General features: G+C 43.0%; 3 protein-coding genes across 5 annotated transcripts in view; 1 reads left to right on the forward strand and 2 right to left on the reverse strand.

The window, feature by feature from the left end:
- Positions 1-1,544, reverse strand: part of usp43a (ubiquitin specific peptidase 43a) — a 34,178-nt gene extending 32,634 nt beyond the window's left edge. Inside the window, exon 1 of one of the 2 annotated variants that reach the window (XM_027021929.3) lies at positions 414-1,544. In XM_027021929.3, the coding sequence (XP_026877730.2) occupies positions 414-1,043 (630 nt within the window). In that variant the 5' untranslated portion in view covers positions 1,044-1,544. The remainder of the gene's footprint in view (positions 1-413) is intronic. The other variant, XM_081710675.1, reaches the window with a different exon arrangement.
- On the forward strand, positions 1,542-9,323 carry LOC118242014 (complement C1q-like protein 2). Of its 2 annotated transcripts, XM_081710676.1 has the most exons (6): positions 1,542-1,660; positions 6,665-7,018; positions 7,286-7,386; positions 7,816-8,003; positions 8,231-8,350; positions 8,552-9,322. In XM_081710676.1, exons 2-6 carry the CDS (start codon positions 6,962-6,964, stop codon positions 8,914-8,916), a joined length of 831 nt encoding a protein of 276 aa, XP_081566802.1. In that variant the 5' UTR covers positions 1,542-1,660; positions 6,665-6,961; the 3' UTR covers positions 8,917-9,322. The 2 variants fall into 2 exon arrangements, with proteins under 2 accessions (XP_081566802.1, XP_081566803.1); XM_081710677.1 differs by lacking the exon at positions 1,542-1,660 and having other exon boundaries at positions 2,166-7,018; positions 8,624-9,323.
- Positions 9,324-10,136: 813 nt separating this feature from the next.
- On the reverse strand, positions 10,137-18,955 carry cfap52 (cilia and flagella associated protein 52). The gene is made up of 14 exons (XM_027021948.3): positions 18,786-18,955; positions 18,288-18,487; positions 17,866-18,002; positions 17,229-17,357; positions 16,426-16,525; positions 15,919-16,035; positions 15,715-15,815; positions 15,246-15,416; positions 14,868-15,016; positions 14,532-14,677; positions 14,045-14,196; positions 13,446-13,548; positions 10,907-11,018; positions 10,137-10,609 (listed from the first exon to the last, which is right to left on the reverse strand). The coding sequence occupies exons 1-14, from the start codon at positions 18,844-18,846 to the stop codon at positions 10,434-10,436; spliced, it is 1,854 nt and encodes a 617-aa protein (XP_026877749.2). The 5' UTR covers positions 18,847-18,955; the 3' UTR covers positions 10,137-10,433.
- Between the last annotated feature and the right edge of the window lie 8 nt (positions 18,956-18,963).

The raw sequence follows: 18,963 nt of genomic DNA on the forward strand, positions 1-18,963 counted from the left end.
AATAATGGCCGCCAGGTTCACAGTGGACGTAGAAAGCACGCGCTCGCCAACCCGCCAGGTAATTCCCCTGAGAGAGAGCGGTGGCTCCGCCCACCTGCATACTTGCACCAAACACGGAAATGGCACGTAACCTACGTTTATTATGAGGTTGAAAACGTGCTAAGCTGCTATACTAACCTACACTAAGCCCATAATACGAACTGTTAATTCCACAAATCTAATTCAAAATAACACATTTGCTAATAACAGTGTAATAAACACCCTTTATTCCGGATTTATTTTTATAAAACGGCAGGTTTTGGTCCTATAGGACATGGTCTCCTTGTGATTTACCTGTGAAGGTGTGCAGCACTAAAACTTCACTGGCCCCTGGCTCCTCTACAGCCAAGCCTTCTGCCCAGACCAGAACCCACCTTGAAGTCCACCGAAAGCTGCGGCGTGTACTCCAGCGTCCACAGTGCCCTGACCAGCGAGGCCAGTCGCTCCGTGACCTCCCCCTTAGCTGGCTGGAGCCCCTCCTGTCTGAGGCCGTGGGCTCTCCTCTGCTCCGCTTTATACTGCTCCAGCCCGAGATGCTCCGCCAACAGGTCGGTGTTGCTCAGGCACTGGATGACCGCGTTCATGAAACAGGTGTTCCCATGATTTTTCAAGCCCTGGACGCCCGGGGTCTTATCGCCGCACGGCCATGACAGCCTGTCCCTGACGGGTCCTTGGGTCGACACGGTGCCGCTCTTTTTGAAGTCGTCTCTGCCGTCGGGTTTGCACTTCCCCGAACCGGCGCTCAGCGCGCGCGCCGCGCCGTCCCCGAACCCGCCGTCGTCCTCCTCAGTGTCTGGCTGCTCGACGTTGCCGACTTGAGACAAAGTGCCCAAAGTTTTCAAAACCTTATTAATAAAGTTCCCCAGCGATTTCAGCGATGTCCTGCGGAACGCCTTGGGGGATTTGCGCTTCTTGTCTTTGGCAGATTTGGCGTTCATTGCGCGCTCCTCCTTTTGCTTGGAGGTTTCCATGTTCCTAAGCGGAGAGCAGAACGCGACGCACATGTAATAAGTCCCTGTGATGTGAGTTATGAAGGCGCAGCCACCTGTTCGTGCGAGCTTCCTGCGCGGAATACCGGCACTCAAGCGCTTGGGTCTCTGTGTCAACACCCATGACTAATATCCAGACATTCCGATCCGTCCCGCTCCCGTAGTTTCGCGTGGCCATTACTGTCTGCTGCACCTGCACACAGTCGGTATGAAGTCCCTGGTTCCACGCTCGCGCGACACACTTCCTCGTTGGAATGCATTGGTCTCCTATTGCAGGCGCGCTCGGTTTATCCGGGGTGATGCCGGTGCTTGCTTCTATATGAATGGCCGGCGGTTTTACCTTCCCAGCGCGAATCCGGTTTGGTTTGGTTTCCAGGCTACTGGGAGGACCGAAGTCCTTCACAGACACCTCATCAGCGCGAGCACCCGCCACTGCACAGACTGGCGCAGTCGGCCCGTCCGCGTGGAATGACTGAGCATTACAACTGATAAACTCGCGCTCTAACCGCCCGCCTAGCGCATATGCGGTATAACCCACTTGTTGTAAATGACAACAGATGTATTATGCCTTTATCTGCCTGTTGTGTGAGGGATACAGGAGCCCTCTGCTGTTACGCTTCTTTCCTGCTCAGGTGAGTTTTACAGCACACCTGCGCTAACGCACCTGATGTCGAAAGGGTCAAATAGAACATTTCTTTTATAGTTTTTTATTCTTTTCATAGTTTATTTTTGTTTATTTATTTGTTGAATTTTGGTTCTTATTAAGCATACTGTGTTATTTTAAATATTTTTGTTGTTATATTGTGTTATATTGTGAATTTTACACATCAGAATTTTAATTATATTACTACAAAACTATAGAATAATTAAAGGTAGTATTTTAATACAGAACTTATAATAGAGATGTGTTTAAGGGTTTGATTCCTCCATGTGGTGGATCCCCATCTGTATGTTCTCCCAGGGGAGGTCTACATGAGGAATGATCTTGTTAGGTATCAGGGACACAGGAGAGAGACCTAGAGAGCATAGCATATGGGGGGGGGGGGGGAGAGAGAGAGAGAGAGAGAGAGAGAGAGAAGAGAGAGAAAGAGAGAGAGAGAGAGAGAGAGAGAGAGAGAGAGAGAGAGAGAGAGAGAAGGTAGTAGTGTGTGTGTCTGTAATAAGACGTGGCAGCTCAGTCCTGCAGCAGCAGATGGGCTCTCTGGCAAAAGACGCATCATATCCACAGGAGTGCAGAAAAGCTTATTGTTTATCTTTTCTTTCTCTCTCTCTCTCTCTCTTTCTCTCTGTCTATGTAGCACATATTTTTCACTCACTCACACTACCTTTCTCACTTTTATTTTTTGGCATGCTGAAGTGGTATGAACCCAGAAAAACTCAATATGTCTATCTCTTGTTTTGCAAGGGAAAAAAAAAGAGTTACTTGCAAAATTATGCCCGTGTCTCCCTCTGGTGGTTATGGTCAAATCTGCAAGCAAAATGCATCCAGTTCTCCACACATCTTTAGCACAGTGTCAGTGTTTGTCTGAGAATGGCTGACTGAGGCACATACGCCAGATGTCACACTGAGTAATTCTGTAAGACACAAAACCCAGCCGGGCAAAAAAATCTCACTCCGCATACTCAATAATAAGAATACAAACCAAATTAACATTCCTCATTTTGAAAAACTGTACAAGGCTACACTATCACCTGCTTTACATTGTAGTGCTATTATGATGCAGCACCGGGAAAAGTCCAGTTCATTTAGCTGAAAATCAGTAGCAGGTGCTGTAAACTTCTGGGTCATTTGTGACACTGTATGTTTGTGGTGTTAGTACTGTGTTTATACTGTGGTGTTTAGTACTGGGTTTATCCTGTGGTGTTTAGTACTGGGTTTATACTGTGGTGTTTAGTACTGGATTTATCCTGTGGTGATTAGTACTGGGTTTATACTGTGGTGTTTAGTACTGGGTTTATACTGTGGTGTTTGTTGCTGGGTTTATCCTGTGGTGTTTAGTACTGGGTTTATACTGTGGTGTTTAGTACTGGATTTATCCTGTGGTGATTAGTACTGGGTTTATCCTGTGGTGTTTAGTACTGGGTTTATACTGTGGTGTTTGTTGCTGGGTTTATCCTGTGGTGTTTAGTACTGGGTTTATCCTGTTTTTGAAATTGTTCTTCTTAATACCTGGAATAAATGTGCATCTTTTGTGATCAGAGCACCTGCTATACTTTCACAAATTATTTATTCTGCTAGTTGCCTCATGTTTCTTTCATAGCAAAACATGTGAAGAAATAGCAGTACTGACTGTACTGACTGCCATTTTCAGACATTCCCACTAACCACTTAGGTAGAGTAACTGTGCAACAGTTGTGCAACTCTGACTGACAGTTACATATTTTGATCAGATATGATTATTGCATTAATTATATGAATGACATGCAAACTAGAAATAAAGTGGCATTTTATATCTGTGATCTTCAAAAACAAAACTAAGACATAATTCTTTGAGAAAGTAATACCTGTTAGTACTGAATAAATGATCTCTCAGTGTGACGTGCAGGCACATGGGAGATTTCTGTCCATAACTATAACCCATTTCTCATCAAAGTATAGCCATAAACAGTGAGGTTTTACTGCAAATCTAGACCCACCAGTAGCTGCCTGTGGGGTAGAATGTGGGCTGGTGTATGCAAATTGTAGGGGCGTAAATTTTAGTTAAGACTATTAGATAACAGTGTAGGGTTTCTGGAACTGGTCTGATAATGACCCTGTTTTGCTTGTGTGGGATTTACATTTGAAGGAGTTGACAGCAGAGTTTGAGGTTCACGGTATATCAGTTCCATGCAATGAACTTTCCTTATTCAGTTATGCAGTGGTAAATACAGTTTTCTGTTCTTTAATGTTAGCTCGATTGACAAGTGGTTAGGTAGACTCCTTTAGCATGTGCGTTTTAACTATTGGACTCAGTGAGTTAGTGTATTACCTGGTTCCCACTAATGTTTATCCAACGTTGCCCCATTAGCTTATCCGCCAGGTTAAAAGAGAATAAAAGAACTGAAGTTCAGTTTCCACTGATTGCTTTGCACACTTAACTTTATTGGTTTTAAATTTAAATTTCAAATGTGCCAAAATGCACGTAGTGGGGTGCATGACAAATAATATTTAAAAACACCAACTTAAGATTTTATATGAGTCCATAATGCAAAATGGAGCCAAAAGACATCATAGTCAGCTTAAGGCTATCATCAGACAGGAAGGCTAACATCACTTAACTACATGCACTTTATGGAATCCTGATAATATCCATGTCTATGTGTGTAGCAGACATGGGTCAGGTAAGTCAAGAAGTTAGCTAATCAATTCTCTATCTGAAAATTTGTCATTTAAAAAAATGGTCTCTAAATCCCCAGATACATAGTTAGTCAGTGTCAGGATGTATTATTTTCTGATTTTATTGTTTGTATATTTTGTATTATGTTGCACTTGTGGACTTTTATTTTTGTGACGGGAGGGAAATCTCCACTTGGGACTAATTGGTGCATTAGTGTGAAAGGATCCTAATAGACTGTACCATGGTATAAAAAGAGACAGAGACAGCCAGGATGAGGGAAGAGCCCAGTAATGTGGTGAATGACCTGGTAAAGGCGACAGTGGTACTGTGGGAAGGTACTTCATCAATGCTGTTGAGTATATTTAAAGGAATGCTATTACTTCCCTCTTATAGACTTCTTTGGTGCCTTCCCAAGTTTCTGTCCAATGTTTTAATTGTACAGGCATTTATTGAGTGGTGTATACAGAGGCCCAGTGAGACGCAGAGTGCAGCTCTGTGGCTCCAGGAGGCGAGAGCACTCAGGATAAGGAGCAGAGCTTCTTCCTGAGGGATTTATTCTGTCAGAGGGCAGCTGGGAAGACAGTGGAGGCAACCTCACCCTGTTTGATTCCTGAGACTATTAAAGACGGCATCATGTGGTACTCTCTGGGTGTGGCTTTCATTTGTTGGCTCTTTTGTGTTTACCACAGCTGTTTATCTTCTAAGTGCCCTGTGGGGAGAAGGGCCTAGCTGTGATGAGTGCAGACTGCTTCTTGGAGTTGTAGACGTATGCAAGCGGTGCTTATTGCCCAGACCTCTGGGTGCCAGTGGTGTGGTCTTATTGTGTTGTGTATGAATTGATGGACATTTAAATGAACTTTGTATAGTTGTGTTCACCTGCTTTCCTTGTCTGTGAGGTTCAGGGGTTCATTAGTCCTGTGAAATGGAGGCGATAGGAAGACTTGGCCCACTGACTTAGCCTGATGGTAGTGTTGATGTGCAACCTAATGGTAGGTTGTAGGCGTGAACATCTAGATCACATTGTTAACTGTCTAGGTGACAATACTGACTAGCTTGGCCTACCTGTTGATTAGGTCAAATAATGGTACAAGTCAAAGTAAGTGATGTTATACACTGTCTAGTCACCTTTCAGTCTGTTAGAAAGTGCAATAGTTCAGTCTGAGCACTGACTGTCTGTTTCAAAAGCGATGTTCAATGCTGTAGCATGGGACCCATAAGACTATACCGATGGCCTCTGTATGTGTGTGTGTGTGTGTGTGTGTGTGTGTGTGTACAGTATAGAAGTTCAGCAACTGAGAGACATGTTAACTGCAAAAATCTAAACTATGACTTCACAAAATATCTTATTTCCAAACTAGCAATTTAAGATCGGTCAGACATATTGTGTAACAACGTCACAGGAAATCTACAGTTGTTGATAAGAACCAATATTTTATGTTATAAGATGATGCAAGTTTCATTTTACTGTGAACTGTCACTGTTTCCCACGGACATAACACAGTGAAATAACACAGGACAAGCTTCTCCACCATAAACTACATAAGTCCACCATGTACCATGTCCACTATTACCACCATGTAACATAAAAACTGTAAATATGCCATTTTACAAAATGGATCTGTACATTCTGTACATTGTGTACATACATATATACACACAACCATATACATTGTACATTGTGTATATAATCATATTATACATATATTGTACATACATTGTTAATATATTTTTGTACATATATAGAATATATTTCTCTATGCACCCCTGTTTTCTTTCTCCTCAGTTTGGACAGAGCACTCTCAACCATTTCACTGCAGGTTATACTGTGTATGACTATGTATGTGACAAATAAACCGAACTTGAACTTGAGAATTGGTAGCTTTGGTTCGATTTAAAATTAGGCATGGCGTGATTTGATCTGTTACTGCGATTTGTTAGCATAAGTGCTTCCTTTCAAACTTTGGTGAGCACCAAATAAGAGGACCGAGACCGCCTGAGCAGGTGCGTAATTTTCTTGTTTGGTCCAGAAAAAGGGAACCGAACTACATGCTTGGTTCTTCAAGAATGATTGCATGTCATTCAGCAGCTTCAAACTCTGAGTATCCAAGAACTCGTAAATTGGAGAAAATCATCAGACAGACTTCACTTATAGATTAGTCATGGAACCGTGTGAGTTTTTCATTTAACAAGCAGCAAAAAAGCAGCATGACATCCTGTTGTGACTTGTGTACTCTGATTTTCTAATTTCAAACATCATCCATGTTCTTGGAATATTTTTACTGATACAGATTGATCTGTCAGTGAATTTTTTAATTGCAGATATGTTAAACTGACTGAAATCAACTCACGGAATGAACCAAATCGGATGAAATCGTCTGAGTGGGGACAGACTGGATATCATACCTGAGAAAGTTAACAGTGGAATTCAGCTGAAGTGAAAAATACATCTGTGGCAAATATAGTATTTCATTGTTGGCCTCAATAAAGTTGCATGTTTTGGAGGTTGAACAGTTTTCCAGGGCAGTTAAAGTAAATGGCAATGTCAGTCTTACTACACACCTGACTTGCATTGTGGGTAGGGACCTGAGCAGATATAAAAATGGTTGTCAATCTCACATGATCATCTCAGGATTTGCAGTTCAAGGAGATCTGAAAATTCAAATCATTATTATGGTAAGACAACTTTCTTTTTCGTGCCATATGCTTATTGTTCACAATATTTTATTGTGACATTCATTAATATAGCCAGATTAAAATTCAGTCATATTGTCTTGCCTTTCTAGTGGTAAAAAATTAATGGAATATTTACAGACTTATAAATACGTAAGACATAGCAATTCATAGCTAACTATGCATGCAGTGCATTTCAAGTGCAAACACTGTGGTTAAGCACTTACATTGTACTGTACTGTATGTTGGTACATATGTGTGATGCCACAGGAGTTCAGGCACTTTGAAACAGCATTTCTCTTGCTTTCTGCACTCATCTGTGTCCGTGGTGCTCTGGCCACCGGAAACAACAGTCTGGACCTTCAGAATGTGTGAGTTCTACCTGCCTACATGAACCCAAATCATTATGTGAAAAATCAGGGAGATAAGAAAATAAGGACTAACTGGCATTTTGTATCATGAAGTTGTTCTCAAGTTGTTTTCTTATGACAGCATAAAACAATGTATCTTTTTATATAAAGGCATTAGTGTTTGTTTCACAACTTAAAAAAAGACTTTTCAAATGCTATAAACTTTGCAAAGGAGAATTAAGATAGAAATGATGAATCATACTGAACGTGTTTGCAAGTACACAGAACACTGAGGTGCCATAATAACCAGTTACGAAAAACCGCTTCCAGGCGAACCCAGCATGTGCACGGACACACACATCGTTTTGTATTTCAATCAAGAGTGTTTGGCAGTGATCAGTAGGATTTAAAGTTTAATGCATTTCGAACACATAAATCTCTAACGGACAGCGGAGCCAGTGGTGACGATGACGTGGATGCGATTGTGAAGGCTTTGCTGACTCTGCAAGAGAGACTGGCTGCTACCAAGCTGGAGCTTCAAACAAAGCTAGAAGACTCGGAGAGGAAGCAGAAGGAACTACAGACCAGAATCGACGCCACTGATGCTCACGTGCTGGAACTGAGTAAAACATCCCAAGGTTGATACGCTTTCTCTAAGAGTACAAAAGTACACATGGTTACAATTGTTATATATTACTGAGAACAATGTTCAGGTTGTTTTCGTAGTAATTTGAGTTTAATATCAAAAGAATTTGAAACCCAGGTAAGAGTCCTCTTGTGAGTAGCTTGAATTCATGGCATCGATGTCTGTAATTATTGGAATGTTGTTGCGTTTAATTATGGTTTTCGTTTTTTTATTTTGCAGCTTTAGCCAAACCACAGGTGGCATTCACGGCCTCGATACAATCATCAGGTGCACATGGTGACACACTGGTGTATGGAAAAGCGATAACCAACTTTGGTCATGCATACAACCCACAAACAGGTCTGAACAAAAGCACTGTTTGCTACAGTTGTGGGCTGAATAAAACCAAGGAAAGATTTAGTGTAATCACTATGATGCTTATCAAATGGATAATCACCTTCATACCTATGAAAGAAATTAATCATGTTTATTATTGAATTTTCATAATTATGATGTTAATGGGGCACTTTCATATTTTACTTTCGAGTTTTCATTGTTCAGAAACAATTGAAAAGCGAATACAAATGAGAAAATTCCTACGGACCTGCTGGAAACAGGTGGATGTTTTTCCAGGGATCTTCACGGCTCCCGTGAAGGGCGTCTATGCGTTCTCTCTCCATTTCTTGGCGATGTCGCCCCTGACTAACCTGGGCATTTTTAAAAATGGCAGTGAGCTGGTATCGACCCTGGCGTATCTAATCACGAGGAGCTCCTCTGTCATTGGGGAGAGTGCCTCAAACGCAGTCACAACTGAGCTGAGGAAAGGAGACACGGTCTACGTGAGGCTGCAACGAGAAAACAAGGTTGGAAACAATGACAAAATCTATTCAACATTCAGTGGAACACTGCTGTTCACCCTGGATTAATCGAAAATGCCCCAAATTGAATTGACAAGGCTTATTCCAACATTAATCTTGCCAATTGCACAAATACTCATGAAAACAAATACTGTATAAATTCCCTCACTCTGCCTTCCCTGTTGTGCTTGATATAGCAGCCTAATAAACCTTAATGAATTTGCAAGTCATCTTGTGGGTTTGTTCATAGCATATTCAGTAAGATACCAAGCTTTCATATTACAAAACATCATGCCCTCTCAGCCTTGGTGCTGCATCAGAAATACTGCTGTGGGAATACAGCTTTGGCTATTACGATCCCTCGAGCAGCACAGAAGTGCCAGGGTCAGGCCACCCCGCCTCTGAAGCGCATGCATTAGAGAGGCCCAGAGACAACCCCAGCTGGGAGGGGAGCAAGCGCTAACCCTGGCCATGACTGCAGCTCCTCCACTCACTGCTTAATGGTGATGGGCAAACTGGCACCAGGCCAGTTCAATCCCCAGCTCAGCCACACTCGCCGGTTCCGTGCATCCTGGATGCTAGCTCACTTACCAAACACTGCTTTTGCAACACCTTACTTCTAAGCATTACTGTTCAATACAGGTGCAACTCAAAAATGTGTGACAAACTGTACTAGTATTTAAAATAATGGCATCTATCTCATAATGGCTTTTTTAAAAGTTGATTTATTTACTTATGGAAACACGTTTATTACCTATTTGAATATAATCACCATTCATTATACATTAAAGTATACATTAGCTCATCTTTAAGTATTCGCATGTTATGTAACATTTCTATCATATGACTACTGCTATAGTGTGGACCAGTCCAACACCTGAGCTACATGAAGGTGAAGCTGGCGAAGTTGCTTCCATTGGTTACCTCACTTCCAAAATTCTCATTTAAAAAAAAAAAAAAAAAATCAAACACCATGAACCTGCTTAAAGCACACTGCTTCAACTGGTGTGTGGGTGCAAACATTCACTGCACTGAGATCAACCTGAAACTGGTGCATAAGGGAATGATTTAACATCAATGACTTCTGTCCTTGCAGATGTTTTGTTGTGGACAGGGTCCCACTGTAGACAGGAACTTGCTTTTGATGGGATCCTGCTGTGGACATGATCTTGCTGTGGACAGGGTCCTGCTGTGGACTAAGACTTCACCAGAATCCTCACCCATCTTCACCTGAGGATTCTGAATTTACTTTTCTGGATTTACAAAACACCCACAGTCCGTTCTAGCCCTTGATTTCATGATGCATTTTTAAAATATTTATTCGTTATTTAATAAAAAATGCAGTCTAGCGGTCTGGCAGGATTTGAGAATCAGTATTTGGGTCTCGTACTGTATCTTTATCTGTTTTTGTAAGACCTGAAGATAATGTTATTTTTATCATTCTCTCAAGCAAAAAAAAAAATCATTCAGTGAGCAAAAGAATGTCAGCTTTAATCCATAATTTGTTTGTTTGTAATTGTGTGGCCGTGGCCCAGTCCGGGGTGCGGTCAAAACAGGCCAGGTGGTGGGAGAGTTCGGGTGGAGCTCTATGAGGGGTGGGGGAATCTCCACCTCAGGATAGCGCCATCTTCGCTGGTGCTCACGATGTTCCTGTCGTTGGGGCAGATCCGAACGCTGGTGATGTTGCCGCTGTGGCCGACGCCCACGTGTGTGACCTCACCGTCGGAGTAGCTCCACACCTTCAGGAGCTTGTCGTCTCCACCTGCGGGGAAGAGCAGTGCAGGACATTGGAAGCACAATCTTTGTACATTCAGTAGAGGCTACCATGATCGGGTTCTTTGGCCCATGCTTAACCAACCATTGCTAACACAAATCCACTATTGACAATAAAGTCCACCAATTCCAACATAAAGGTCTGGGCAGTCCCACCTTGTCCAGCAGACGTTTCTATGCGAGGTATTATGTTGTAATCAGGCCACAGTATCACTGTGTAACCTTTATTACGTAGTTATATGATGCCGATGAGAGAAGTAAAAGAGATCTCCTTCTCCTTACTCACCGCTCACAAAGTGACCCCCGTCCTGGGTGAGGCACATGGCGTTAACTGCCCCTGACAGGGACGCCTCCAGTTCGCGTATGGCCGAACCGTCGTACACCTCCCAGTAGCCAATCTGTGCAAAGGGTTGAGGGTCAATTTATGGAAAAGTCCATAATTTGCTGAATCAGACGCGTTATAGTAGCAGGTCTGCTAAACTGAGGGGGCTCTTCCTGGTTTGAGAGGACATGAGGCAGCGTGTCTGAAGCCGGTTGTCTGCGTCTGCCGTATGCGTGGATTGCCATATTATTAGCTCTCTTTTGCTTCCAACCTCAGGCCCCTGATTATGCTTTCCTTTGATGACTCCACACTTTCCCATAGCTAACATGAGAGGGAGGCAGTAGATACAGAAAGACAGGCTGGCAGTGAGACAGATGGGGGAGGGGGGTAGTGAGGCTTTAATAAGATGTGGCAGCTCAGTCCTGCAGCAGCAGATGGGCTCTCTGGCAAAAGACACCTTTAGTGCATCATATCCACAGGAGTGCAAAAAAGCTTACCCTGTGTCTCTGTGTCTCTGTGTGTGTGTCTCTGTCTCTCTCTCTCTCTCTCTCTCTCTCTCTCTCTCTCTCTCTTTCTCTCTCTGCTTTATTGGAATGACAAATATTTACATTTGTATTGCCAAACCTTTGATGAAGAAATTAACAATAATAGAAATAATAATATAATCAACAGCAATACTATTACCATTATTACTTTAACTGTTATCTTTATAATATAAAATATTTTTTATAATAATATATAAATATAAAATATAATAATGTTAAACGTCTGTATCTCTGATGTCTGACACGGTCACTCACTGTCCCTCAGAGTGTGGCAGGAGTGAACGTACAGCACTGCCAATTATAATATAACTACAATACTCATATTACCAACAAAAAAATTTATTAATAATACTAATAATATTATTATTATTATTATTTTTATTATTAACAACAACTACACCAATACTCCCATTACCACCACCACCACAACTACAACAATACTCCTATTACCAACAACAACAACAACAACAACAATAATAATATCAGACTGTGGCAGGAGTAAACGTACAGCGCTGCCAGTGTTCTGAACTCTTTACGTTCATATGGCAAGCCTTTTAAACTCGGGGAATATGTGGCTAATTTTGGTAAAGAATTTATGTCTAATCTGGGTTAATTTTGTACAGTTAGAAAGTGCAGCTGTGTCTAGATCTTCTAGTCCTGGCACTGCTGCCACAGTCTCTGCTCTATAGGGAACCAGGACTGTTAATGTCTGCTGGTCTCTGTGCCCAGGCTCACACCACTGAATCTGTACTTGGTCAGATGGAGCTCAGTTTTAGATCAGAAGTGCGTTTAGGTAATTTGCCACGCTGTACTGTAGATTTAGGGCCAAATAACACTCCATTTTACACTGTGATTTTGATTGAGTGATGTAGTTTTGAGTTGTTTTGTAATTTGGGTGATTCTGATTGGTCTGCTGTTATGTTCTGGTCCTGAGCTTTTGTAGTGTTAGTGTAGTGTTAGTGTGTGTTAATGTAGTGTTAGTGTGGTGTTAATGCTGAACTGTGTTTCAGGCCCAACTGAGTGAGGAAACACAGCTAAAAATATTTATATATATATATATGAATGAGAGAGAGAGAGAGTGAGAGAGAGAGTTAATGGTAATGGTTAATGGAAATTCTCTTATGATAAAGAACTTGAAGAGAACTGTAATTGGTCTGAAATAATAATAATAATAATAATAATAATAATAATAATAATAGGAAGACATGAAAGGGATGAAATGAAAAGAAAGGAAAATAAATAAATAAATAATAAAGATGGGAAACAATAAATAGTTAGATAACTTTTATAAACTGGGTAATATAGTCTGTGTGTGTGCGCGCGCGCGCATGTTATGGCAGGCAGATATCTATCTCCATCTCTCTCTACCTCACTGTCTCTCCCTACCTCACTATCTCTGTCTCTCCCTACCTCACTATCTCTCCATCTACCTCACTACATCTCCCTCTCTCTCTACCTCACTACCTCTATCTCTCTCTCCCTTACTGTCTCTCCCTACCTCACCATCTCTATCTCTCTCCCTCTCCATCTCTACCTCACTATCTCCCTCTCCATCTACCTCACTACATCTCCCTCTCTCTCTACCTCACTACCTCTATCTCTCTCTCCCTTACTGTCTCTCCGTACCTCACCATCTCTATCTCTCTCCCTCTCCATCTCGCTCTCCCTTCTTCTATCTCTCTCCCTCCCTCTCTACCTCACTACCTCCATCTCTCTCTCCCTTCCACTCTACCTCACTACCTCCATCTCTCTCTACCTCTCTCTCCCTCCCTCTCTACCTCACTACCTCTCTCTTTCCTGCTACCTCACTACCTCTATCTCTCTCTCTCTACCTCAATCTCTCTCCACCTCACTACCTCTCTCTCTCTCTCTCTCTCTACCTCACTTCCTGTATTTGGCAATTTAAAGTACTATTGCAGATCCACACACACACACACACACACACACACACACACTACCTTTCTGTCTGTGCCACTGGTGATGATCTGGTACTCTTCAGGATGGTAGCACACTGTTCGGAACAGCGTGTTAGCCAAAACCATCTGATTCCTTATAAACCGCCTGATATAAAAGAGAGAAAGAGAGAGAGCAGAACCATTAACAAAGCTTTGTACAGATAAATGTGATATATGTGTAATAATTTTTAGCTGTGAACCCTATCCGTGTTGATAATACACTTCACAAGCATTACATAACAGCACCAACTGATGAGTTGACTTACAAGTTTCTACAGTAATAATATTTTTCAGTTTATATATTTTAACATATTTTAACATACAACTACTGAATGGTCTCCCAGAATACAAAGAATGTACAACTCATAGTCAGTAGGAGACTATTAAATTATTAAAGTCCAGCTTAACATTGACATCTGACACTGACATTAACACACGACAAAGAAAGACTGCATGCATTACCTGTTATACAGTATGTGTTGTGTTGTGTGTGTGCGCATGTGCGCATGCATGTGTGTGTCTGTGTGAATGCATGCATGCGTGTATGTACGTGTGTGTGTGTGTGTGTATGTGTGTGTATGTGTGTGCACGTACACACTCACACAAGGTCCCAGATTATGCAGGCTCCATCAGAGCTGGCGGTCACACACTCCTGGTCGTTGCTTTTGATCTGGATGGCATTGACAGACGCTTTGTGCTCCTTCATACTGGTGACCAGCTTGTGGGAGCCGTGCAAGATCTCCCAGAGCCGAACCTGCAGGCCGAGGCACGTACTCGTCACACAGAGCTCAACACAACGGAGCTGAACGAACAAACGCCAGCTAACTGCCGTGAAACGACAGGCAGCTTTAGCCCAGACACTGAGCTTTAATTCACTTCACACTAAACCGATAGACAGAGCGATAACCTCTGGTTCCAGAGAGAACCCTCGTGAGAATAACCATGAAGTGGTTCTAACACTTCAGATGGAGTGGGTGGAAAGGAGATGCTAAATCTCTAAGGCATTGGTGAGGATTCAGTGGTGAGGATGCAGTGGTGAGGACACAGTGGCGGCCCCCGTTATGGTGAGTGGTTCAGCCCTTGGCTTACCTGTCCTTCCCCCCCTCCGCTGACAAGACGTGAGCTGTCCCTGGTGCCCGCGATGGCCGTCACCCCCATGCTGTGGGCATTGTGGATAACCAACGCCAGCCGTCCGCTCTCGGGGGTGAACACACGGATTTTCCCATCATTCCAGGCTAGGGCAGAAACCCCAGAAATCATTTTAGCTAATAAACCATAACGACGTAAATGAGATTTACAGTTAAATGTCACAGGTCACAGCAGTCAGTTGTTTAAGGTGAACATGGACTGATCACTTTATTCCTGATGTTTAATCTTTTTTCCCCTAACAGTTTAATGTTGACTTCACTGCAGTGTAATTCCCACCGCTGAAGATGTGCCTGCCGTCCGAGGTGAAGCCTAGGGCGTTGCACGTCATGTTGGGAACCCGTATTCTCAACAGCTCCTTACTGGAATCAGTGTGCCAAACCCGGATGTCATCCTGAGAGCAGGTGGCAAACAGCTCCGAACTTCCACTGAACAGAGATATTATATTTTTATATATATATATAAATATATGAATGAGAGAGAGAGAGAGAGAGAGAGAGAGAGAGAGAGAGAGAGAGAGAGAGCGAAAATGATGATATGGCTAATTTATGCTTGTCTCCCTTTAGTGGTCTCAGTGAACTGTACAAACAAAATGCTTCATTCTTTTGTTTTCTTGTTGTGTTTTGGAGGTGTTTCCAGTAGAACTGTGTGCCTTACGCAGGGAAGGCCACATCATGCACTGCGCTGCTGTGGTTGGTGGCGATGAGCTCTGGTTTGAAGTCGGTGTAGCCGAAGCGGTAGATCTGCGCAGCGTCCGTGCCGACAAACACCTGCTGGCCCTCACCCCGCAGAGCCAGCGATGTCACACCCCCCTCCAGCTCCACCCGCCTAAACCCCAGCAGCAAACATGGGCTTAGTACTTCATACACAAGGGTTTTGTGTATTCATTAATTTATCCTAGTGTGGCCACTGTGAACACCAACAGTCAATGTATTTTGGTGAAGCTATGTCTAGTGCTGTGGTTCCCTACCACCATAAATAAAGAAACATTTTTGATAATATGATAACATTTACACACTAATTCTCCTAAGCATACACCTACCATAACCATAGGGAACTACTAAACACACACACACACAAACACACACACAAACACACACACAAACACTGTCTAGGTGGGTTCTACCTGATGGTTTTGAAGTTGGCCCCGGAGCAGAGGCTGAAGGTGCCGTCTCCTGTACCCACCAACAAATCACCCGTCTTCAGCATTTTGAGAGCGTTCACACCCTGAGGACAGACATTGGGGGGTGGTGTTAGACCTGCACTGCTGACACCTCCCAGAGGCTGTGCTGGTCCTGAGGGGCGTGGCCGCCAGGCTGCTGGCACTCACCTGGCTGAACTTCTGCTTGGCAGGCCCACAGCAGGTCAGAAGCCTGGTCTTCATGTTCACTTTCAGGATGTCTCCACTGGTGGTCCCACAGTAGAAGAAACCATCGTCCTCCGGGATCTTCCAAAAGCAACACACCTCGTTACCATACAACTCAACATTTAGGATACATAGGGATTAATTTTAAAAAATGTATTTGATCATACATAGATATTTTTAATGGCCTAGTGTGCATAGTAGGAATTGAGCTTCATGTTTGCCAAAACAGAAAATGGTTCCTTCATGCTTTTTTGTCTACAGTAGAATCTAATTCTATTCAAAGTGATTGATGAGTTTAAATGAATTCAGAGAACCTAGGATCTGGAGACCATACAGCAGCTAAAAATAGTTCTTCCAGGATCCCCTCATCAATAAAGACATGGACATTTTACACTGAAAACTGAATTTCTGTGGAAATTCTCTGGACTGCCTGGTATGGTAGTGGGGCAGGTGAACTCGGAAACTTCTCACCTCTATGCACTTCATGACCCTCTTTAGCTGTCCTGTCTGGCACTCCGTGGGTCGGATCTTCCTGTTGGGCAGATCCAGCTCCCACACGCGGAGCGTACCACTGCACAAAACAACAGGAAGGTATAAAATTCCACATTACTCACAGCATACAGCCATGCTGTACATTACATAGCATCACACTGCACTACAACGGACATCCTTAGTCTCCATGGTGAGTCAAAGTGTATTACTCTATAAACTTTATTACTGAATGTATGTAATATACTGAATATGTATAATGCATTAGTAATAGATCTACTACGGACAGTAGGAGTATATCGGGAGCATTCCAACCCCAAACCAAACAACAACAAAAAACTTTGAGGGCAATATTTGAAGACATAATTTACAGACATCATTTATAGATCTTTCACACTACAACCAAGCATTTCAATCCATTTTACAGTACCCTGTTTGCTGATTAAAGCATACTTTTTAGAATTAATGATTGAGTAATCTTTTAAAGGAAGAGTTAGTTAGTGGGTGACAGGAAATATCTATTTTCACTTTAGCTGCAGTGTCAATCATCAAACACCTCTGCAGTTGTAGTACTAAAGACACATTTATCCCTTTAACACAGCCCTATATTCCATAAATACACAACTAATCACAAACACCTGCTCCCATGTGAGCGTTAGATCTCTTGAATGCTTTTACGGAGTGTTATGTCCTGGGATTATTCCCTCTGGAAATCTAGATCGTTTCTCTGGCTCTTAAAGTATTCCTTTAAGGAATAACGGACACCCATTCCCACATTCTCTTACTTCCCAGCTGAGACGAAGACGTGGTCACTATGGTTGGTGTAGCCCACAGCAAGGCAGTGTCCGGCGCTGTGTGCAGATGCGGGGCTTCCACAGATCGCCTCCTTCTTCTCAATGTTCCACACGACTATACTGAATACACACCAGAAGCATCAGCATGGAGACCACAGACACACATGGAGAACACAGATACAGCTGCCTTATCACTTCACCTGATTGTGCCATTGGGTCAACTGATTATACTGAGAATTAGCAAAGTGCTAACAGGAGTCTACATCCAAGGTCCATGTTTTTGCTGTATGCCACTATAATATAGAATACCATGAAAAATTGTTATAATTGTATTACAAGTTTGTTCAGGCATCACAAAGCAGAAATGACAGTAATACTTTTCCAAAATTTCAAATTACAGCTCCCTTAATGTCTCTAAATCTGACTCGTTATGGTGCTGATTTGTGGGTGTGTGTGTGTGTGGGGGTGGGTCTTGTACTGGTAGCTCTGTCCAGAAATATCAGGAAGTAATCTGCCCTCATACTGTAAAGGCTTTAAAGAATTTTGCTCTCTTTTGTCCTCTTCGTGTGAGAGTGGAGAAGGTTTGCTATGTGGGGTTTGGAGGCCTGCAGGGAGAATGATACGGTACCTGCCGTCATCCTGGCCACCCAGGGTCACCAGGTACTTGTCATTTGGAGAGAAGGCCAGTGCCTCCACCTTTGCTTTATGGAGGATTAAGCGGGCGTAGATTTCCCTTCGTGCATAATCCCAGATTATAACATCAGCCTGAGAAGCACATGTTCATTAGTATAATGATAATGATAAACACACATCATTAGTATTATCACAGTGTTATCAAGTATTATAAAGTTATAAATAAAGGCTTTAGGGTGCACCGGTAGTTGTAAACCTGTTGAATACCCCTGGAGGTCAGTGGGTCATCACCCACAATTATTGTGCAACTAAAAACAAGATGTCCATTTCAGATCCTGTATGATCACCAAATGACAAACCAAACAACAGCATGGACACTTAAACGTGCTCCAGGTGTGTGCCACTCGAAAGTCTCACCTTAAAACCCATGTAGTTAACCTGTCCAGACCCGACGTAATGTCCACTTTTGGACACGGCCACGCATGAAATGTTGTTAGTGTGTCCGTGAAGGAATCCCTGCCGGCCGCTGGTCAGGTGTTTGATGATCAGCGTGCAGCCCAGCGGGTAGATGAGATGTTCTCTGTCGGGATGAGCTCGCAGTCCCGAGAATACACGCCCTGGGCGGAAAGGGGACATCTCATTGCAGCTGACGCAACTAGCGGACCTAGATGCTCGCTCGCCAGGGTTTTGAGTGGTTACGTTTACGGCATTTATCTGACACGTTTATGCAAAACTTACAATTATGAGTGAGTACAACATGAGCAATTGAGGATTAAGGGCCTCGCTCAGAGGCCCAACAGTGGCAACTTGGCAGTGGTGGGACTTGAACCAGCAACCTTCCGATTACAAGTCAAGTAGCTGAACCACCGAACTCCCACTGCCCTGTTCGGCGCGGACAGCGTCCTACCCGCTTACCGTTGAAACCGATAACGGCTTCCAGCTCAACCTTCGGCACTTCCTGTGCGTTTCCCGCCATGACATCCGACAAATCTAAATTCACGGCAAAAAAACAAGCGATGATAAACCTGGTTCCCTTCCGGTCACTCAAAAACCTGCCGGTTACTAAGTAACAGCGCCATTTTGTTTGGGATTG

The sequence above is a fragment of the Electrophorus electricus genome, chromosome 3 (assembly GCF_041902795.1).
Source record: "Electrophorus electricus isolate QZ-2024a chromosome 3, ASM4190279v1, whole genome shotgun sequence".
NCBI classification, from domain to species: Eukaryota; Metazoa; Chordata; class Actinopteri; order Gymnotiformes; family Gymnotidae; genus Electrophorus; species Electrophorus electricus.

Bases quoted from the DNA above. Each gene is read 5' to 3' on its own strand.
- cfap52 (XM_027021948.3), bottom strand. From the start codon at position 18,846: ATGGCGGGAAACGCACAGGAAGTGCCGAAGGTTGAGCTGGAAGCCGTT. The intron at 15,017-15,245 runs GTAAGGCACACA...ATCTCTGTTCAG, and splicing joins CATGATGTGGCCTTCCCTGC to TGGAAGTTCGGAGCTGTTTG. The intron at 14,678-14,867 runs GTGGGAATTACA...TTTCTGCCCTAG, and splicing joins CGGCAGGCACATCTTCAGCG to CCTGGAATGATGGGAAAATC.
- LOC118242014 (XM_081710676.1), top strand. From the start codon at position 6,962: ATGATCATCTCAGGATTTGCAGTTCAAGGAGATCTGAAAATTCAAATC. The intron at 8,004-8,230 runs GTTGATACGCTT...TTTATTTTGCAG, and splicing joins ACTGAGTAAAACATCCCAAG to CTTTAGCCAAACCACAGGTG. The intron at 8,351-8,551 runs GTCTGAACAAAA...TTCATTGTTCAG, and splicing joins TGCATACAACCCACAAACAG to AAACAATTGAAAAGCGAATA.